At 42.6% G+C, this 17,684-nt stretch overlaps 1 protein-coding gene across 14 annotated transcripts in view; it reads right to left on the bottom strand.

The window, feature by feature from the left end:
* TTLL5 (tubulin tyrosine ligase like 5) overlaps nt 1-17,684 on the bottom strand; it is a 135,540-nt gene that overhangs the window by 12,229 nt on the left and 105,627 nt on the right. For all 14 annotated transcript variants that reach the window (XM_071809449.1, XM_071809448.1, XM_065839130.2 and 11 more), the window contains 2 exons: nt 13,757-13,934; nt 5,695-5,915 (listed from right to left, as the gene is read on the bottom strand). In XM_071809449.1, the coding sequence (XP_071665550.1) occupies nt 5,695-5,915; nt 13,757-13,934 (399 nt within the window). The remainder of the gene's footprint in view (nt 1-5,694; nt 5,916-13,756; nt 13,935-17,684) is intronic.

The raw sequence follows: 17,684 nt of genomic DNA, 5'->3' as shown, positions 1-17,684 counted from the left end.
AGAATCAGGATGGATCTTTATGCTTCTTGCATAGAGATTCCGTGCTCATAATTAGCTTGTCCACTTTGGTAATGCAGCACAACTGACAGCCAAATTCAGCTCACCCTTCTGTAGGTAGAATGCAAGGCTAGTGCCAGCAAGTACAACAACAAAAACCCAAACCAGGGAATAGTCACACTTCTACCTTAAGTGTGGTTTATGTTTAGAAAATATCTTTCTACAGACTTGCCCTTCTCCTTTTCTTCCTACCCACAGTGTACCTTGATTCTTTCTTTTTCAACTGTCACCTCCACTCAGCTCATTCTCAGATCTGCTTCAAGTTCTCTCTGCTGTCCTGATGGAAGCTCCAGTGCCAGAACATATTCACTGCTTAAATTGAGTTAATCCCTTTCCACTTTCTTCCTTGGGCTGGCTGAAACCCTTTCTCAGGTTCCTGCTTTTAATGTCTGTGTTGTTTTTGCTTGTATTTCACCACTGCAATCCATTATGTTCTCCATTTCTTCTTCTTCAATACTAAAAAGAACCCAAACAACTCTCACCCTGTCCCCTCCACTTAAGTATCTGCCATTGCCCTTTTCCTTCTATTATACAGCTAACCCCTAATTGAAACTGATACTGACTTCCTTCATTTAGGCATTAAACCAGCCCTAAACTGCCCAGCCTTGGACTGCAAAATTGGAGGATGCTCTTGTTCCACAGGTGACAAAGAAATCCTTTCTTGACTAAATTCTTGAACAGATGCTATGAATGCACCTAATGGTCCAGAGAGGGTAGAAATGATGCTAACAAATTCAAATCACAAAAAGCCCAGGTTTGACAAGAGGACAGGAACAGATGTGAAAACCCCAGAGCCAGGGAGGCTTGTTCCTCTTTGTTGCTCTTGGACAGGGTAGCTCCGCGTGTGTATCTGCGTGTATGATCTAGGGCTAGCCAAAGGCTAAGAGCTACAGGCCTAGTGAGCCCAGCTGTGTCAGGGTGTTAAATCAAGGCATGTCTCTCAGATGCACTGCTTTTGCTGCCAAAAATGTCTAAGGGTCAGGCAGCTTGATTAACCCAGATGTTCAGGAGCTAAAAAAACAAGTGTGCTGTAGGACGGCAGTAGCAATAAAGGGGTTCCAGTAACTGTTACGTGCTTGCTCTCCTGCTGCTCGTCCTCTTTTCAGTGGGTGCTTGGTTTGTATGCGTGATGTACTCTGCTCACTTAAGACGCTTCACACATGCTTGTGAATAAGCACATATGGGCAAGACAGGATACAAACCAGAATGATAGTGTTTTACAGGGCTTGCTCTGTGACCATCAATCTACTTTTGGCACATTTGTCAGGCTTGGCCAGCCTGTCCTAGAACAGCTGGATAGTGCCATGTACAACTGTAGTCAGGACTCCATGCCACCGTGGGATGGGATTTCGTGAACCCTGGAGAAATGCATCACCTCTACCCTATTTCTGTACCGGTTACAATGAAGCAGAACTTTGGCTCTTCTGCTGCTGGCACCATGCAACGCAAATATACAAAAGAAGAACAAGGTAGAAACATTTTGTGCTGTGGTGCTAGGACTTGAGGGCAATACTTGTTTCAACAGACCTCCCAAGTAGAGTTGTTGGGAACAACATTTACACATAAGTTCAATACAAGAAATGATACCATGTTGATCAACACCCCCAATAGTTTGTGATGTTCCAGTCTATTGCTGGTAAACTCAGTGATCCTCCTGGGTTCCCTCTCTCCCTGATAACATTTTGAACTATATCCTCCTCTCTACCTGGCATTTCCTCTCTTTATAACCAGTGGTCTATTATTGACGGCTGAATTTTTCTGAGATCTTTTCTTTGACTGATAGTTCTGTTCACAGGCTGTTCAAGCCCTTACTCAATGCTGTCATAGTTAGAGAGCAGGTTTTGGTAAAGTTACTATAGGAATGATAGCGCAGAAATTTGTATTTATTGTGACTTAGTAATTCCTAAAGGCAGAAACATTCTCTACCACTTGTACCAGTTCACTCTGGGTTCTGACCGTGGAGCTAATATATTTTTCTACTTTGCATGCTGTCATCTGTAACGTGAAGACTCGATACACCAAAAGCTGCTTCCAGGGACATGGGCTTCCTTCCATGGCTTATCAGTACCTTACCAATTGCTCTCAGCTATCAGCAGGTTTGTTCATGGTTCACAGACCTGCCAATAGCAGCAGCAACATAAGCAGTGGCAAGGACCCAGTCTGACTCTTGGAAAGAAAGAAGAGCTTGTTGGGTTACCTGTTCTTTCTACTTGTGACAAGAGCCCCATAAGACCATTTTATGGTCAGTGTAGAGCTCCATATTAAACCATTTATCCCAGTTAGTCTTTTTCCAAACCTTAATATGGGCCCCAGTTTTCCACTCTGTCAGCTTAAGCAAGGAGTCTGCCTTAGACACAATCCATTATAAAGTCAACCTACCACCTTTTACAAGTTGAGAAACTGAGAAAACAAGAGAGGCCAGGAACTGAAAAGACAAGACTGAATTGTCTGCTGCTCCATTACTTTTTTCCTTTGTGTTTTAACCAGGGAAGTGTCCAAGTTACTAGATAGTTTTTGAATTAGTCAGTACTGTCCATCTTTAGCATCTCATTTCTTTGTAGCTGCGTTTTCTACTTCTTCCTCTTCTGCAAGCCATGTGTTCTGGCTGGGAGAGAATTGATAAGGCATGCAAGGAAGAGACAGGTCAAAGAGACAAAGTTGATTTCAGTTTGTCTTCACAGTCCAATCTCTGGAGAAATTCTACAAACAACTTTAAGAAGATGCTCCTTATTAAGATGTGAAACAAAAGCCACGTGGTACAAGAGCAGACAGAGAAATAAGGTCCGGCTTATTGAAACATATGGAGAAAAAACAAAACCAAACAAAACACAGGAGCTTTAACGTCAGAATGGGATTAGTTTCAGTGAGTCTTGAGGAAATAGTACATAGCACTGAGATCTTTTTTTGAGGAAAGAGGTCAGGAAAACAGCCAACAAGTATTAGGGAGTGAGAGTGGGCAGCAAATCAAAAGTGACCTGCCTGAGAAATGAAGCGGCCAAAAAGTCAAATTTAGATCAGACTTTACAGAGAGGGATATTTGCCATGTCCTAACCTAAGGGTAAGGTAGTCCCACACTGGAAAAGCAGAGTTCTGAGTGCCACAAGGCAAGCACTCTGACAAACTGAAGAAAATACAGTAAATTGAAGACAATTAAGGACTTGGCACGTGTAACTACTATGAGTTTAACAAAGCCTCGACAAGTCTAAGCAACATTAGGAAACCCCAAGAAGTAGAAGGATATTCAAAAGATGGAAAGTAATTGCAAGTGAAAGTGTTTAGGGTGGTTCAGGGAGGAAGAACAAGATACAACAGGATGAAACAAAGGAAAAATTCAGATAAACTTTCTGATAATAAGGTTGTCTAGATTCTTGAATAATCTTGTATAGCACATGGTGGGGTTTCTGCCACTGGAGTTTTTTGAAAGCAGACTACACACAGTGTGAGAGAATACTTTGTACAGAATAACCAGGGACTGTAAAGAGCAGGCTGGAGCATGCAAGACATCTTTTTCTTCTCTAATCTATATTCCTTTGACACAGAGGCTTCTCTCCATTCCCTCTCCTCTGTGGATGCATCTCTGGTCTTTTCCTGACAAAACGAATGGATTAAATTAGACTGAGACACAGCAGTTTTAAAATTATCAGCTCCCAGTATGCTGGAAATATAGCTGGGCACTGCTGTTTTCCATGTAAGTGAAAAAATGTTACTGCAAGATCCCATGAATGGCAAGAATGGGTTTGGAGCCTTGTGCTGGAGACAACCTGGAAAGTATTTCCGGAGGCAACTTGGAGGCAACTGGAGGCAACTTGGAAAGTATTTCCGGAGTGGCTCCTTGCAGCCTTCAATACTTGGATTAGTTTTCTGAAATTCTGAAGGAATCTTTTGCTTTTTTTCCCCCTTCTGTGCATTTTTGGTGCTGAACTTTTTCCGGTTTTCCCACACTCCTGCCTGTCACAGAGCAGAAACCACAAAAATGCAGCAAAGTAAAGTCTGTCCAAGGAGCTGCAATTCCATCTCACAAGGATAAACATTTCCTCTGCCAAGAAGTGAGCACAGCACACCGGCATTTTCAAATACACATCCCTGCTGCCTGGCAGAGAAACCCACTGTCATAGCCTGTCACCTGTACTAACATGAGCTACCCCACATAAAAGAAATCAGACCGCAAACCCACCAGCATATACCTGCCAGACCTGATGCTCACATCTGCTTTTGCCGAGTTGACAAAGTCTACTACATCTTGTTTTCTTTTTAAATAGTTTTGGGGGATTAATTCAGTGTGCTATCTCTTAAGATAGTGAGAGTACAGGCAAGAAACACACAAGCTTCCCCAAAGCAGACCTGTCCAAGCTCCTCAAATAAGCCTTGCAGTTCCAGATTTGATCCACATATACTGACAGTGCCCTGGCATCTTCATAAGGTAATCTTTCATCAGTAATCTTTTACTAAAACTTCTCTCTTTAAACAGGAAGGGAACACAGAATCAGGAAACCTCACAGGAGCCTGCTCTGAAAGCTTTACAACTCTTCTGGCTGTAGAGGAACTATAAGGGAGGAAGTTATAAATGCAACTTTTGCCCTTCAGGTATGAAACAAGTCTGAGGATGTATGAGGAAAAGCCTGATGAAGGATTTAGTCTAAAGCAGTTCTGACGTTTAAGAGGAGATAAATAGAGAGCTGAGGAAGCTATCAAGAAAGGCAGAGGACAAAAAGAAAACCCAGGATTCTTGTTCACATTCTCTCATAATGCACAAAAGAGAAAACACCAAGAAATACAAAGGAAGGAAACTAACAATCAGTAAGCAAAATCTCATGGTGATTTTTTTGGTAAACACATGCCAAATCCATATACGTTAGAATGGCAAGCATTATGTAAATAAAAGCTTAGTAAAAGTTAAAACAAAGATTTATACAGATAATGAGGAAAGCTATTGCTACATTAGGCACAATATAAACGCTTTAAGTGAAATAAACACTTGTGCTTGAATGCTTAAGTCAATCATTGTGCATTAAATTTATGGGGAAACTTGGCTCAAGAGCACATTAGCTTGTTAAGCATGCTGTTGGGGGGTTTTTTTGCTGTTTTGTTTGGTTTTGGCAGCCTCTTCTGACTCACCAGATTCTAGCCCCCATCAAAGATTAAACATGGAGGGAGTGACTCAGGTGCTTAAGCACAGATGTCTAGTATCATACTTGGTACTCTCGGGTTATCTGAGACATCTGCATGGGACTGGCAGATAAAACACAAGATCTGCAGAAGACTTGTGCTCATGTGGAGCAGCAGCTAGAGGTCAGGTAGAATAGCCCTAGGAATCTAAAATGCCACTAGCAACCTGTATTTAGGTAACTGAATCTCACCCTGGACCAGATACTTCTCTTATTCAATTGGGCATTTCCTATGTCCTTATGTTTGTATGATGTTACAGTATTACTTACCTTACCATTGTGAAACGTGAAAATGCAACATAGTGCACACGTATTGCAGCACACACAGCTCAGGTTATTCTGAGATTTCTCTTGGACAGCAGAGTCAAAAAGATCTCTGCCAGCGTCGCACATATACAGGTTTTTCTCCAGTATTCCCTCTTGGGAAGCCAGTGCCAACTCCCTGTTGTAGACGGGAAGAGATAAAACTTACTTGGAAATCCTCTGGGCTGCAGCCTTGCTGACCACTGTCTGCCTGCGGTTTGCAGGAGGCTTTGGAACCAGCTGAGGAGACATACTCTGGAATGGCATCACTTTGTGCAAACTGGCTCCCTTCTGGATACTAGAAATGGCACTTGATGTCTTGCAGGCATCAGAGCCAGCTGGCATAGATATTTGGCTGGTGCTGGACTGTGAGTAGTTGGCAAAGAGAGCCTGGTAAAAACAACAACAAAAAAGAAAAAAATACCATAGTAGTTGGTAATTACCTCTCTGAATATTTTTGAAGGAGCTGATGGAGGTAGGTGACATTTTTGTTAGGGATAATATATGCCTGGTTAAAGCAACTACAGGGCTCCAGGGATGGTCCCATGCATAGAAAGAAGTGTTAAGTGGTCAAGTCAATGAAGTAGTTTTTAGAGATTAATTTTATACCCTTGGAACCTGGGACTAACTTCTAGGAAGGCAGACAAACTCATTACTGTCACAGAATGATAGTATTCTGGATTAAAGAACAAGAGATCCTATCCTTAATCTAACCTTGCAGTGGGCTCCCACCCACAAAGAAATAAATCTTTTATTGTTTTGTCTTTCTGCATTTATCTTGCTAAATTACTCTTTGTGCAGGAGGTGAGATTGAGACAGTTCTAGGAAAGAAAAAGGTTATGGGGAAGATGTTACAATGCCAGTTCTTCAGTCTAACCCCGTAGGTGCTTGGAATAACAGAAAGGCTCTAGGGTACCATCTCTGAAAAAGGGACTTCAGGTCAGCAGCTGACAAAAAGGAAATCCCCAGTCATATCAGTGAACAGAAAATATTTCTATTCCTATAGTTGCTGGGAGAGTAAGTACATTGGAGATTTGTCAAACGGAACAAAATAATCTGCATGTTGTGAGACACCGCAGAACTGAGCAATGGGCTTGCAAAGCAAGAGAGTGGGGAACCGTTCCCTGTGGGAGCTCTGCAAACTGCTCTGCTCTTTCCAGAAAGGAGGAACCTGCTGGGAGTTCCGCCTTGTCTTTCCTCAAAGTCAATCAGATTCCCAGGGCAAAGAGGCAATACTGTAACCCTGCAGTTTGGCAGCTAGAGGTCAGCGATAGGAGATGAGGGGAATAGCTGAGCACTTGCCAGTCACCTCAGCGTGACCCTGGGAGCAGTGCCCTTCACTGCGTTTCTCCTCAGTTTCTTCCCTGGTGAGAAGCACACAAAGCCACAGCAAGTGGGCTCTAGGCTCCAGAGAAAACCGCAGTCTGAGGGCTGGCTGTGCCTCAGCGCACCCACAGGAAAAGCCCCTCTCCCCCGCAATTCTCTGGCAAATGGCAGTGCTGTGTGGGAAGGCGCTTCTGAAAGGCAGAGCTCGAGGGAGAAAAGGAAGCACAGGAGCCAAAACAGGTCCATTTCCTAACTGGAGCTCACTGACAAGATGCCCTTGAGCTCCCAATCCTTCTTAACCTCTCCCTTCCCTGAAACTCTGGCTTCATCACAGCTTTCAGATTTTGTATAAGTAGCTGATATAAGTGCAGAAGTCTTGCAAATAGCAGTCACACTCCACCTTCCCCCACTAAAACAAAATAAAATGGAACTTGGTTTAGTCTCTTGCATCTTAAGAGTTTCACTGCACCCCCTACTTATTCAGGGGTAACATTTCATTGTGCTCGGTTTGATATTCTGTATATTTCCAGTAAGTTCCTTTCCTTCATATTAAAATCACTGGGATCCTGGAGTCCATAAAGTGTACAGTCTCAACCCCTTCCCTGTGTTAACATGGCATTGGAAATGAGGTCCATGACTCTGAAGAAAAAGCAAAACCTGCTTAAAGAGAGGTCATGGTTGTTTTTCTTGGGGGGTAATGGACTTCCAAAAAGGCCTTTGTCTCCATGCTGATATTCTGGCTGCCTTCCAGGCAAGGATGGGGAGACTGGAAGCTGACATGGACCATGGCTTCTGGATTCAGCTACAAAGCATACAGCCCTGCTGTGAACTCCATGGGGACAGGACAGGAAACCAGGAGAAGCTACTGTGCAAATAAAGAGGGCAGCTGGGGAGAGCAGAGCCTGACCACATAAAGGAAGAGTTCGGAAGAGATTTCAGCACACCCAAAAAGGAGGAGACAGACCTCATCACTCAGGATTTTGAAGGCTCAGGGTCCAGGGAGAGCAGCAGCCTAGACAAACCCTGATATAGGCAGTCTTGAAGCAGGCAGCAACCTACAACTATTGCTGCTGCATGTAAAAAATTTGGAACCACACTTCACAGGATGGCAAGTTTAGCTTAATGTTGAGGAGACATTTGCTTCCCTGACAAGATCTAAGGGCTACAAATCTGAAAAATACTTAAAACACTATGAGATTTTTTTTTTTTAGCTAAAAATCATATAAAGCATTAGTGAGTGAATTCTCCTGCATAATTCTCTGGGGAGGTAGGACAACATTAATCCTGTCTTGCACATGAAGAATGTTAGTGCTGACAGAGAAAGTGATTCTCCCTAAGCCAGAGGCTGACGCAATATCAAAAGCCAGGTTGAGAGCTCAGAGAAGATCCTGACTCCCAACCCAATATCTACCTCATTACATCACACCTCTCCTTGGTTCCACATCTACACATGAGCAATGTACACAAAGTGTTACCAGTACAGAAATAGAAGTTTTTCATTAGAAAATCTCAATATGTACAGCTTGTCAATAAGTACGATGCACATCTAAGAGTATCAGCCAGCAGTAGCTGAGCTTGAGCTACTCAGGATTAAAAGCAGGGAGGTACTGTAGTACTTTGAAGAAAAGCAGATACATTAATGATCTTCGAAAACAGAAAGAATGTTCCTGGCACTCACCATCCCTCTATTTAACACCCATCCTAGCACAGTAGCAGAACAAATGTTGCAAGCAAAAACATGTTCATTCTGTGACCAGAGGAGGTAATGAAGCTCATTTCCTGTGAATCTGTCTTGAGGCTGAATAATCTAATAGTATCTAACATAAAGTCTGCCCCAAATAATGCCTCCCTTTGTGGGTTTGGGGCATTCTTGTGTTGATTTTCTGCTGTCTAATCTGAAGTGGTCTTGTGCTGCAGCCCTTGTCTTAATTGGAACGGTTGTTGGATATATACCACTATGTTTTCATGAAATAGAAATTTCAAAGCTGTGTTTCATATATATCTCATAGTCATTCAGTTTAAATCGGATCAGCAGGTCTGAAAACGATGAAACTCAGCAGCATATGAGAACTGATAGATAGATGCACACATGTGTATTGCATAAAGATCTGTGCAGCTAGTTCCAAATCACTAGTGCTGGAAACAAATGTTTAAAAGCAGTAAACAGTTACAAGGACGTAAGTTTTTTTTTTTTTAAAGGCAAACTCAACAAAGTAGAACCCACCACTTTTAGAAAAGCAACCGCATTTCAGATAACACTGTAAAGATACAGAGAATTTAAAAGGGTGGGAAGACGTTTGGAGTCATATAAATTGTTTAGTTGAGATCCTTTTGAACACATATTAATGCATTCAGTTAAACCAGTTTGGATGGAACTATCAGTTGAGTTGAAAATTCACAAAGTGGTGATGAAGAACAGGCTCAAAATGTACTAATAACTGTCATGGAATTAAACTGCAGTAAGAGGAGAATCTCGGGGTCATCAAGAAATTTAAGGAAGAGGACATGCACAGACTGTCCTGAAGTGTGTCTTCCTTGGTAAATTCTTCAGAACGAGACTAAAATATACTAAAATAAGTTGACTTGGTGCCTTCTCCTTTGTCTCTCTGTTGGTACTGGGAACTCTCTGGGGCATGGATTGTGCCGTACCGTTGTATTGGAAAAATACTTAATATATCTGGGTGTTACCATAATTCTAATAATAGTGACAGGATCAAAAATATGGGGACAAAATCTCAGCTGGTATAAATCAGCACAGACTCCTGGTTTCAGAACAGTTGTTCTGCTTTACTTAGACTGAGACTTTGACTCATCAGTATCACAAGACTCAAATAGGAAAAACGGCAGTTAGCACATTTAGCGGGAAAACAATCTGAGGGAGAAAGCTGCAAAACAAAACCGAACAAGAGACTTAAGGGGAAGAAAGACTGCAAATCTGACAGCAGACCAATACATAATAGTTTAGAAAACAGTTTAATGATGTTTAAAACTGCATTCTAAGAGGCTCTTTGTCCTGAGGCAGGAATAATGTAGTTCTAGGAATACTAGGAATATTATTCTGAATATCCAACATTTCCAGTCAGATCTAAATAAACTGTAGGGAATTCAGACGAGAGTCACAAACATTAAAAGAAAAAAAAAAAAGCTGAACTTGATAAAATGAGGAATAGCTCAGAGAACATACCATTTTTAAATGACCGAGAGGAGAATTATTTAAGATTAACTTAGTCCAACATTTTATAGCATAAAATCTACTTAAATTTCTGGTTGAAAACATGATCATAACTGACCACACAACTCGTTAATGTGATTTATGCCTTGTTTAACATGAGCTTTTTTGGTATAAGCAGCACTGATGGGGATCATTCCACTATACAACTATACTTCTCTTGTTTTAAGTCAGCTTTTTCCCATGTGAAATGTTTGGCATAAAATTCCAAACCCAGTAGATGCTAGGCTAAGCAGACAGAACATAACCACATAGCGAAGGAGGAACCTCCCTAACAGCTGATGGCATCTTTCCAGTACAGGAAACAATTAGAGAATAAACAATGATGGTATACTAACTGTCTTGCCAACTGCAGCAGTGATACTAGCATCTAGGTCATAAAGTGTCATATGAAGACTCCTTTAAACATTAAAAACACTGCCATAAGCCGGTTTCTCTTGTCTTTTGGTTTGATTTTTTAATTCTTGTTCCTTGATTTTGTTGATACCATATTCAAGCTTCTTGTCTCCACTTCCAAACTCTGCTCCTTTGTATCTTTTTTTCTCAGGCCCTCTATTGTCTCTGTTCCTGGGCCCTATCCCTGCATCCATTTGTTTGTTATATTCTCATCCAGTCAGTTTGGTGGTTTTCTTTTGTTCAGGCAATGAAGTGCCTATTCTGGCATCAAAGATCTATTTCGACCATACTACACTGTGTGAACTAACTTCCACATACGAATGAAAAGTGTTGGTTATAATTCTTCTTCCTCCACCTACACAGTGTTTGCTGCTCTGCAAATTGTTAAATGCCTGGAGGAGAAATCATGAATTATCATTCCTGAGTGTCTGGAAAAGGTTCAATCAAGAGTGGGTGCTGCCACAAGGAAGAGCGCAATAGCCTGCACGGTAAGATACATCCACTCCATGGCAGATGGGGGTTTTCCTATTACACAAATACGTGACTAGGAACTTCCACGCTTTCCAACGCATCCATCTCACCTCCAACATGTTGAACTGGTCAATGTGCAGGCAGAAGCATTTGCCCGTGTTATTAATCAAGGTGCTTCTGTTACTTGTTCGGATGCTATCCATATACATATGACTAGTCTATTTGTCACAAAGGAAATACTGGCACCTAGTTATGTTGTACGGTCATGCCATACTCAGAGTGTGCCTTGAGATATATTAAGAAATGCACTTCAGCTGGTGACAAATGACTACCCTGCCTTCCAACCGTAACAAGAACTGGAACAATCAGATGAAACAGGCTTGGAGATATCCTGCATGCATTTCCCAAAGTAGAGAGATCATGACACTCTTTCAAGTGACAGGCCTTCAGCTTGTGGGGGATATATTTCTTCTCTTGAGAAAAGGCTGAGGAACAGGACAAAGGATGGGGTAGATCTCAATATGTGGGGAGGAACAAAAGAGAAAGAGCAGGCAATGGGAGATAGGTGGTTTAGATGACAATGAGTAGGAAATGTGGTAAAGCCATGCAGGTTAGGATAAGCTACATCAACTGTGGGGAAAAAGAGAGAATAAATAATGGCCAGAAGGAAAAGGTGGGATTGAAGTCAAAGCAGTGTCAGTGGGAAAGAGATGTAGGGCAGGGATGGTACAAGCAGCAGAAAAGAGAAGGCAGTTCTTGGAAAGGTCAAGTCAAAGGACTGAAGTCTGAGAAGTTAACTAGCAGAAGGAAGCGATCCGTGACAGGGAACTAGAGAGGGGCAGGGATAGACAGAGGAAGATGAGGGTAGTGCAGTGACCAGGAGGGTCATTGGAGGATCCATGCAACTGTGACTGGAAGGGGAGGTCTGACTGGCTCCATACAATGTCTAGTGGGAGAGGAAGTGTCCAAGAGAAAATCATTTTATTAAGATGCGGTTTTCACTACAGAAAGTATGAAAGCCCCGAAGTTCAGTAAATACCTTTCTTCATTAATGGCAACTTCAGTGCAGCCTGAGCCCTGCGGCATGGCAATGGCCTCAACACTGCAACTCCAAACTGCTTGGCTCAGAAGAAGGGGAGGGAGAGAAAGGAGGGAGACATTGTGGGGGTGAGAGGAGGTTTAACAAAGAATCACTTTAACAGAAACTCCTGAGTAATGGCTCTGCCTCAGGCCAAGAATAACATCAGCTCAATGTCAGCAATTAGAAGAAGGCTCAGTCAGGCCCCATGGCCAGCTCCAGCCTCCTCACAGGCACAAGTCAGCTTACAGCCCTTTCCTGAGCTCATAAGCAGCCACAGCTGCCCACCCAGAGCCCCTTGGATTGAGATGAAAGGAAGATCTCCAGCTCAGAGGGGGAGCAAGAGGACTGTAGGCGAGGGAATTTGGGAATGGAAACTGTAGAGCTAAGTGAGGGCCCTGAAAGAAGGAACACAAAGAGCAAAGGCAGAAGGGCTTCCCCTTCAAGATGCTCCCAGAATAGGATGAAGGGAATTTGTCTATAACCTATTCTCAAGGACCCTGACTTGTGACTCATCTGCTTCACAGAAGGGAGAGTGGGTGTTCAGACCTTTGTATGTTAGCTCTGTTCATGGTTTTACTGGAGTTCAGTCCTGCCTGACTGCCCAGCAAACACCTCCTTCTTAAGGGAGACTAATCTCTTTTGAGTGAAGGTTTGTTCACCCGAATACTTCCTTCCTTTCAGCAGGGAAGCCTTTTGGACATCAATCAAAAGAAAGAACACACCTCTCTCTCCATAATAACAAAAAAAGGTAACAAATGCATTAATGAACCCATTATAACCTTGGAAGATTCCCCAGGCAGGATGGAAATGCTGCTCCAGACACAGTTGTCCGCCCTTGGCATCTAGGTGTCATCTAGAACATCAATAACACAAACCCATTTTCATATTTCTTCTAGCTCTTGGACACTTAACCCATCTTCTCTCCTGTAATTGTAACGAAGGAGTCATGTATCCATCAGACAGTTATGTGCAAACCGGCAAAAGGAGATCTTAAATAGAGTAATAACAAAATGTGCAGTAGACCTGGAGAAGATTTTCAGGATAGCAGAGAAAACTTGCATCTGGCATCAGGGTCAGTGGCCATGCCTCCTGCACACTGAAGGCTCTTAAAATAAGTTAATGCATTTCTTCAAAAGAATAAAGATTCTCTTAAATAATTTTTGAGTTCCTTTTACATACTGCTATTTTGCTAACTGCATCATATGAAAAGATATCCAGGAGGGGGAAAATTTAGTCAAAACGAAGCTTTGATGTGGTCTGTTTGCCACAGAAGACACAGTTGCCAACATGATTTCAAGACCCTTATTTAGAAACACAGAAATACAACAGTGACCCAGTTTGAAGGTCTACCCAAGAAGCACTCAAGTCAAAGCAGAAACATAACACCAGTGACAAGATTAAATGATAAGGAACTCTGGAGAGTGTAGACAGTTCTAAGGCTGTCTGAGGTGCTATGAGGGGATGCCCTGAACTGGTCCAGAAAAGCAAGCAGCAGCATGCCAGTAGCCAACTCGAGGAGGATGCCAGTGTAGTGGAAGAAGCCATAGGGAACTACAGCATCAAAATGCTATTAAAATCACTGCAGCTAATAACAGGTCTGTTGCAACTCACTTAAAGAGCTACTTCCTTCACAAAATCTGTGCTATATGTACTGGCTCTGGGTTGGTTCTGCACATCCAAGACTCAGCAAGCACTGCTGCATACCAGGCAGGATTTTTTCTTAGTTACCTGGTGCCGGGTTTGGCTTTGCTCCAACAGCTGTCGTGACTGAAGTTTCTGCTGCTGAAGTTGCTGCACAGCAAAATGGAGCTGATAGCTGGGTTGTGTCAGTGGACTCCGCGTCACCTTGTTGCAGACACTGTTCTCCATCTCTCCTTCCCATGCGAAATGGTGGTTCTCTGGAGCCCTGAGAAAAGAAGAGCCAACACACTTTCACCACTCTGTGTATAAGGACTCCTGCTTATATGGCACTGCTGCTTCCTAAAAATCCCTTAACACTTAGCCAGTTATGAATTCGCATTAAGTGGCTCCAGCAAGCATAACACCTGCTGGAAGTGTCATGTACCAAGTGCTGTCTTACTACGGAGTTTCTTGTATTTCAAGCTGGGGCTATGTTACTAGCCATAACACCATGCTTGAGGAGAAGAAAGGAAAATATAAGAAAAACTCTAAACTGGAGCATGTCTGTGGCTGATTAGCATTGAAGAGAGGCAGAGTTGCAGCAGAAAAAGAGCTAAGGATTCCCTTCGCTAATGAGAATTATTGATTTGGATTTGTAGATATTTTGTTAATACACTAACACAAGGCTTACACTGAGCATGCACATGCTACTGTAAGAGTAGAATAGAAGACAGACATGCAGTACAATATCCACAGAGAGGATAAAGGGCTGGCAGGACAAGGCTGCAACTAGGGCACATATTGACTCCATACAGACAAAATCCAAAAGACTTAAGGGATCTGATCCTAGGCTCATTTCTTCCATCATCAGAGTAATGCAAGCCTTTTCTAGAGGAGAAAAAGCCTCCTGCAAAGAGGCAGGAGCTCTTACCATCCAGGTTTATACAGTGGGAGTTCAGCTGTGGCCTGCAACATGGTAAGTACCAAGACGAGCTCACTGGCTTGCTTTGAAGTGTGTAAGCCTCAGCAAGAAGGCAGCACCAACACATTTCTACACAAGGCCGAGGGGCTTTGCAGGGAGCAGGTGACAGACTGACAGGACCAGAAGGTGTTCTGAAGGGCTACAGTGACCCAGCACCTCACATGTCCTGTGCTCACAAGACAGGATGCCCTATGACCCACTGAATCCTGACACCCTGGGTAATAAAACCTTCAAGGCTCCATGCCTGAGCTTCCCAAGTTCATGCTTATCTTTCTATGTTTCTCTCAGCCAGTCTTTCCAAATATTTCCTTTGGATTCCCAGGGCAGACTTCCCTTGCATTTCCTGCACGTCATAAGTTACCGGGATGTAAAAGATACTTGGTGTCTTTTACATTTCATGCCATGATTTAGAGTCTAGGTCATGATTTTGGCATGGGAGTTAACTGCAATCTCCTTGCTTCAGGCTCCTATCAAAACTTACAACCTAGATTCTCTGAACATGTCACAGCTTCCCTTGAATGCGTTGCACCTTCCCCCACAAGCTTCTACATCACAGCAAACTCTTAAAATATTCAGAAAGGCATTTCAAACAAGATCAGAAACAACAGCCAGCCCTATGTACTTTCCCTCAAAAGTAACTTAATGTGTCCCTTTCAAAGCAAATTGAGGACAAGGACTCTAAACACTCTTCATACTCAGCTCCTCAGCAACGAAGGAGTAAGACAACCCAATGGAAAAGGAGTTCAACCGCCAACATCTCCACCCTTCTACCCTGCATCCTCCTCCTGCTTGGAGCCCTGCTACCGCTTTTGCTCTTACAGACCACTGGTTGTAGGCAGCCTTCTCTAGACTTCTCTGTTAAGGGATCACACTCATGCTTCCTCAGTCCTTTGCTTCCAATTGTATCCCAGTGCAATACCAGATAAATGACTCTCATTCCCTACTCCCTTTTGCTACAAGATTCTCAGCATTTCAGTAATTTTCTTTTCACCAGTGCTCAGTGAAGTGACAACTGTAATGCTGCTGACAGCATTCAGGCCTCGAAACCCAAATTGTATGTCTCCAAATCTGGCTTTGTGGTTAATCTCAGGAGAGCTGCTTCCCTCTTCTGAACCTGCCTTGCCGCTTTTGCCCCAGTACTGGGGTCATGATCCTCTGCTACTGTGGTTGGACCTGCAGTTACTCAGTTCTGGATCTCTGGATGCACGTGTGCTGCTGGCCTCCCAGCACTGTCTCATAATGGGCACAGTATGCCACAAAAAGCACAACTTCAAAGGAGGATACAACAAGGCACAAGGAATGTCTGAAACAATCCCCAGCTGTCTCCTCTTCAATCTCACCAGCTCACCATGCAGGATATCAGCAGGTTGCTGTCACCCAGACTTAACCCCCATCCCAAGGGTACTATTGCTCCTCTCACTGCACAGATACAGACTCCACCATCTATTCTGATGTTCATGCTCACGGGACTTTTCTCCTGTGTGAAGCAGCTGGAGGCCCTGCTACCCCCAGTAAAGTGAGGTCATGCTGACAGCTGATAAACACAAAGGACTGTGCTGGGACTCGGATGCACCCTTTGGAAGATAGCTGGGGGTTATGACAGAGCAGCCCTTGAAACAAACATCAACTGCACCAGATACCAAGCTGAAGAGCATTCAGAAGCTACATCAAAGTCATGCTAGTGCTCAGTAAACAGTCTGATTAATCCCTCTTCAGTACTACTGAAAGATTATGATCTTCAATGCCTCTGTTTTGAAATGAACAACTGTATTTGTCCAGTTGCCTAGAGTAACTTTTTCAAAACAGCAATTTCTCACTTGAGAAAATTTGGTACGTTCAGTCAAAATGCTCCTAAATAATGTAAGTCAACATATGATAATGGTGTTACTTCTCATTGATTTCACAGCTAGTTAAACACAATAAACCAGAGCTAGAATATATGGACAGTTTCCACCACAGAAGGAGATTACCACTGGGGTCCCACAAAGAATCTGTGCTACAGTGTCTGCTGTTCAGAAGATTTGGCGGCGGGGGGAAGGGAAGAGTGAAATAAAATTTAGAACAAACAAACAAACCAACCAACCACAACAAAAACATTTGCTCCTTTGCTGCTGAAAAACTGAAAGTCACTGACAAAAAAAAAAAAAAAAAAAAAAAGGTAGACGACATTCAGTTTAATAACTACAAATTACCCAGGGAAACACAATCCTAGTTTTACACAATGATGGGCTTCAACTAGGTATTTCTATTGAGGAAGAAGACCTACAGACTACAAATATAATAGATTTTTCTACGAAAAAATGTTAAAATACTCTCAAAAAGCAAAGTCAGTGTTAGGAATTATTAGGACAGGCATAGGGAACAAACCAAGAACACTACTATGCTACCATATAAACCAAAATTGCATCCATCTCTTGCACGCTGAGGATAGTTCTAACCTCTGTGCCTCCTCTCTTCTCAAAAAGCACGGAGCAGAACTGGAAAAAGTACAAAGAAATGCTGTAGAGATGATCAAAGGTATGAAACAGCTTATATATTGAGGAATAACAAACTAAGAATGCTTCAGCTTGGAAAAAGGACAACTGGAAGGGAATATGAAAATATCTATAAAATCATGAGCTTCATGGAGAAACAGAATAGTGAACAATTACCTCTCACAATACAAGACACAGGAAAAAACAAATTAAGTTATCAGGTGGTCAAGACAGAACAAACAAAAGGAGGTAGTTTTTCTCCTAACACAAACTGTGGATGCTCTCTTACTATGGAAGCTAAGGATGCAAAAAAATTGCAGAGGTTCAAAAATGATTAGACAAACTCACAGAAGCAAGAGCCACTAACACTGGTTATATAAAAGATACCATCTCCTGGCTAGAAAAATCACTGATTAACAAGTCCCAGAGCATAACTGGAGAAGTATCACCATTCCATAACATCACCTAATGCTCTTCCCACAGAATCTTCCATGGGCTGCTGTCTGAACAGGACACTGAACTAGTCAGTCCATCTGGTCTACCAAAATGGAACCAGTATTGTTTATGTACCAGGGGTCTG

Source organism: Patagioenas fasciata, chromosome 5, assembly GCF_037038585.1.
Source record: "Patagioenas fasciata isolate bPatFas1 chromosome 5, bPatFas1.hap1, whole genome shotgun sequence".
Classification (NCBI taxonomy): domain Eukaryota; kingdom Metazoa; phylum Chordata; class Aves; order Columbiformes; family Columbidae; genus Patagioenas; species Patagioenas fasciata.
Note: the sequence above shows the minus strand (reverse complement) of the source record. Positions and strands in the feature narration are given on the sequence as shown.